This window comes from Corvus brachyrhynchos, unplaced genomic scaffold, assembly GCF_000691975.1.
Source record: "Corvus brachyrhynchos isolate BGI_N302 unplaced genomic scaffold, ASM69197v1 scaffold8, whole genome shotgun sequence".
NCBI lineage: Eukaryota > Metazoa > Chordata > Aves > Passeriformes > Corvidae > Corvus > Corvus brachyrhynchos.
In genome coordinates, this window is record NW_008240031.1 from 2,692,130 (window position 1) to 2,695,536 (window position 3,407).

General features: G+C 50.0%; 1 protein-coding gene across 1 annotated transcript in view; it reads right to left on the reverse strand.

The window, feature by feature from the left end:
- LOC108449018 (urea transporter 2-like) overlaps positions 1 to 2,109 on the reverse strand; it is an 18,223-nt gene extending 16,114 nt beyond the window's left edge. The window contains exon 1 of the mRNA XM_017743723.1: positions 1,936 to 2,109. Coding sequence (XP_017599212.1) covers positions 1,936 to 2,061 — 126 coding nt within the window. The 5' untranslated portion in view covers positions 2,062 to 2,109. The remainder of the gene's footprint in view (positions 1 to 1,935) is intronic.
- Between the last annotated feature and the right edge of the window lie 1,298 nt (positions 2,110 to 3,407).

Consider the following 3,407-nt stretch of genomic DNA (forward strand, 5'->3'; position numbering starts at 1 on the left):
TTTCCCAGTGATGGCTGAGAGAAGCAACCTTGCAAATTGAGCTGGGTGCTGGAGAGAATGATTTATTGTTGAACCAGAACCCATCTAAACTTTATGGGTTTGCCTCCTCCTGCCCTGTGGAAACAGTCTCAGCATGCACATGAGCTGGAGTGATTTTATTCTCACTGTGCTCATTCCCAGGGTGCATCTCTTTTGATGGAGATGTTTTTAACAGCAGACTGCAATTTTTTCTCCCCTAAGAGGAGGGCATCTGATACAAGCTGTCAGCTCAGCATTGCTGCAAGAGCCAGTCTTCCTCTGATCAAATAGGCAGCAGCTCTTGTGAGTGAACCAGACACTGCCATCCTATTCCTTTGCACCCAGTAGAACATGAAATTTTGCAGGGGAAGCTGCTTCACATGTGCAGTCCACATATTTTCCCTTTACAATTAATTTCTCCTTGGGTTGCCTTTGGTTTCTTACCGGCGAGATGAACCCTTGGATGTACAGAGAAGGGAAATGCATTGGGTAATTTGGATGGGAGAGCCTCACAGGAGGTCTGTTCAGACTGAGTTTTAAGCTTCACACCTCTCATGTTTCAGGGATGCCCAGGCCTGGCTTCAAGCTGTTTAAAGCAACATCTTTTCAGCTCTCCCTCCAAGGGGTGCAGCACAGAGTGCAGACGGGGCTCACTCCTGGGCTGTGCTGCTTCCACCTGTGGAGCTGTGGGGTATTTCTTTCCTCCAGGGAATCACAGATTAACAGAATATTCTGAGTTGGAAGGGACCCACAAAGGTCATTTAATCCAGCTCTTAAGTAAATGGAATACAGGGAATGAACCCACAACTTCAGTGATATTGGCACCATGCTCTGACCAACTGAGCTAATATCAGGGTCACAGAATCCCAGAATGGTTTGGGGTGGAAGAGACCTTTAAGCCCATCTCATTCCATCCCCTGCCATGGGCAGGGACACCTTCCACTACCCAGGTTGCTCCAAGCCCCGTCCATCCTGGCCTGGAACACTGCCAGGGATGGGGCAGCCACAGGCAGGGCCTGTGCCAGGGCCTCGCCACCCTCACAGGGAACAATTTCTTCATAATATCTGAACTCAACTGCTCTCTGTCAGCATGAAGCCACTCCCATCTGTCCTGTCACCACATGTCCTGGTACAAAGGAACCAGATTCAGGACCTCTCTGTCTGATTCTTGTGCCTTAATGGAGTATTTGACAGGTTGGAGTGACACAAAAAAGGCACTGGCTGGCAGGTCAGTGATGGATGTCTTGGAGAGGTGTATTGTTTAGATTATCAGGGCTGGTTAATAAGTAACAGGATCACAGTCTGCTGATGCCTGCGTGGGAATGAGGTCCCTGGCAGCAGCCTGCTCTGGGCTAGAGGCAGAGCAGGGAAGATCTCCAGTGCCATGTGACGAAATCACTGGATCCCAGGTGCAGCCAGCTCCTGGAGAGGAAGGATGAAAGAATACCTGCCTGCAGCTGTGTGCCCTAGGCAAAGCACTCCTGGTTGCCTGAGGACTGAGATTCCCTCTGTATAGGATTGATGTGGAAAGGTGGGAATGATAGAAAACCTCCCAGGTGTAACTCAGTGCCAGTTCCGGCGCCCATCACTAACGTCCAGGGTGGGCCACTCAAAGATGTAGGTATCCTTTGGGGTTCAAGGTGGGAAGACTGGAGCAGCAATGGCCATTCCTAGGCGAAAGGATTGTGATGTGCCATGTGCTTGTCACATAGCTGTCACCTATCACCTGCCTGGGAGTGGGCCACCAGCTCTGGGTGACCATGTAAATGTGTGCAAATTGAGCATGCCGGTAGCACAGAGGACTAGAGAGCTGCCTCTTGATTTTAGGCATGTGTGAAGACCCCTTGGTGCTGAGGACAAGGCAGCTGGTGTTGGTGTCTGGCAGCTAAGCTTAGGAGGTCTAAATCTGTGACTTACCTCATCAGTTCTCTGCTGGCAAAGCTGGTGAATGTTTCTTCTTCTGTGCTCTGAGGGAAGGTGTCTCTGAGAACATCCCTTGGACCAAGCCCAGTGCTTGCCATGGTCAGAACAGGGGCTGGTCATTGGATCTCAACCAGACGCAGCACCAGAAAAATGCTGAATGATCCCTGACTGGTTTAGCTCGCCGGGCAGGAGCTGTCTGGCTGCATTAGGTGGGTACAGAGCTTGAACTGGTCAGCTGTGCCCGGAAAGATTCTAATGGCCCTAATTCAGCTTCACACACTTTGGCTTCACTCCTCTCTCAAGGCTCAGTGGCCTTGAAGAATTAAAATTACTTGGTAGCAGATTGCCTTTAACTGCTGTTTTTGTCTGTGCTTCTTGACTCAGGTTTTACCAATGGGACTAGGTCTGCTCAGGGAGCTACATCAGCTCTTGGACTCCAACAAGCGCTTTAAAATGGTGTAAATCCGTGTGTGGAGCTTTGCAGATTGCTAAACCCTGAGTCCTGGTCTGCCTTTGCTAGACTGGGTGTGAATATGTGATATGTGACCAGAGTTGTGAGTGAACGGGAGGGATCCCCTCCCTGGCAATGTTGACAACATTCCTCCTAATGGTGCCCAGGGAGATACTGGCTATCTTGCTTCAAGGATACCTTGCTGGACTGTGGTCACCTTGGTGACCACCAGGACCCTCCAGGCCTCTTCTGTCATGCTGCTTTCCAGCTGGATGTCCACCAGCATGTATGGATGGAACTGTTCCTCCCCAGGTGTAGGACTCTGCACTTCTTCTGAAACTTCAAGGGGTTCTTGTCAGCCCATATTTTCCAGCCTACTGAGGACCCTCTGGATGCCAACACAGCCTTCTAGTATACCCAACACTACTCCCAGATTTGTGCCTTCCCCAAATTTGCTGAGGGTGCACCCTGCTCCGACATCCTGGTTATTAATTAGGAAGTTAAACTTATTACACCTGGGTTACCCCAATAATTACTGGCCTCTACTTGTAATTTGTGCCAGTGATTATAACCCTTTGAGCCCAATCATTCAGCCAATTTTCAGTCCAACTTGCTGCCCACTTATCTAGCCCATACTTCATTAACTTGTCTGTGAGGATGTTATGGAAGAGAATGTCAAAATGAGGTGATGCTCCAAATCGGCTACAGTGAGGTAAGGGACCTTTGCAGCTCATCTGGGCTGAATATGATCAAACCTAATGTTTCACTTCCACAATTATTGCCAGTCTGTGGCTCCTCTGGAGGTGTGTGGAGAGCTGGCAGTGGTAATAGAAGTATGGCAGGAGTGGGAGAGATCCACACAGTGCATTGAGGGTGAGTGGTGCTCAGCCCAGGTCCTGGCTGAGGACACAGCTCCTCTGGCCAACTATGGACTGACCTGTCCCACAGCCAGAGTACCTGGAGGAGCAAGGCTGCCCCCATCAGCATCCGTGGCCACATTGCTTTTTATCTCGTT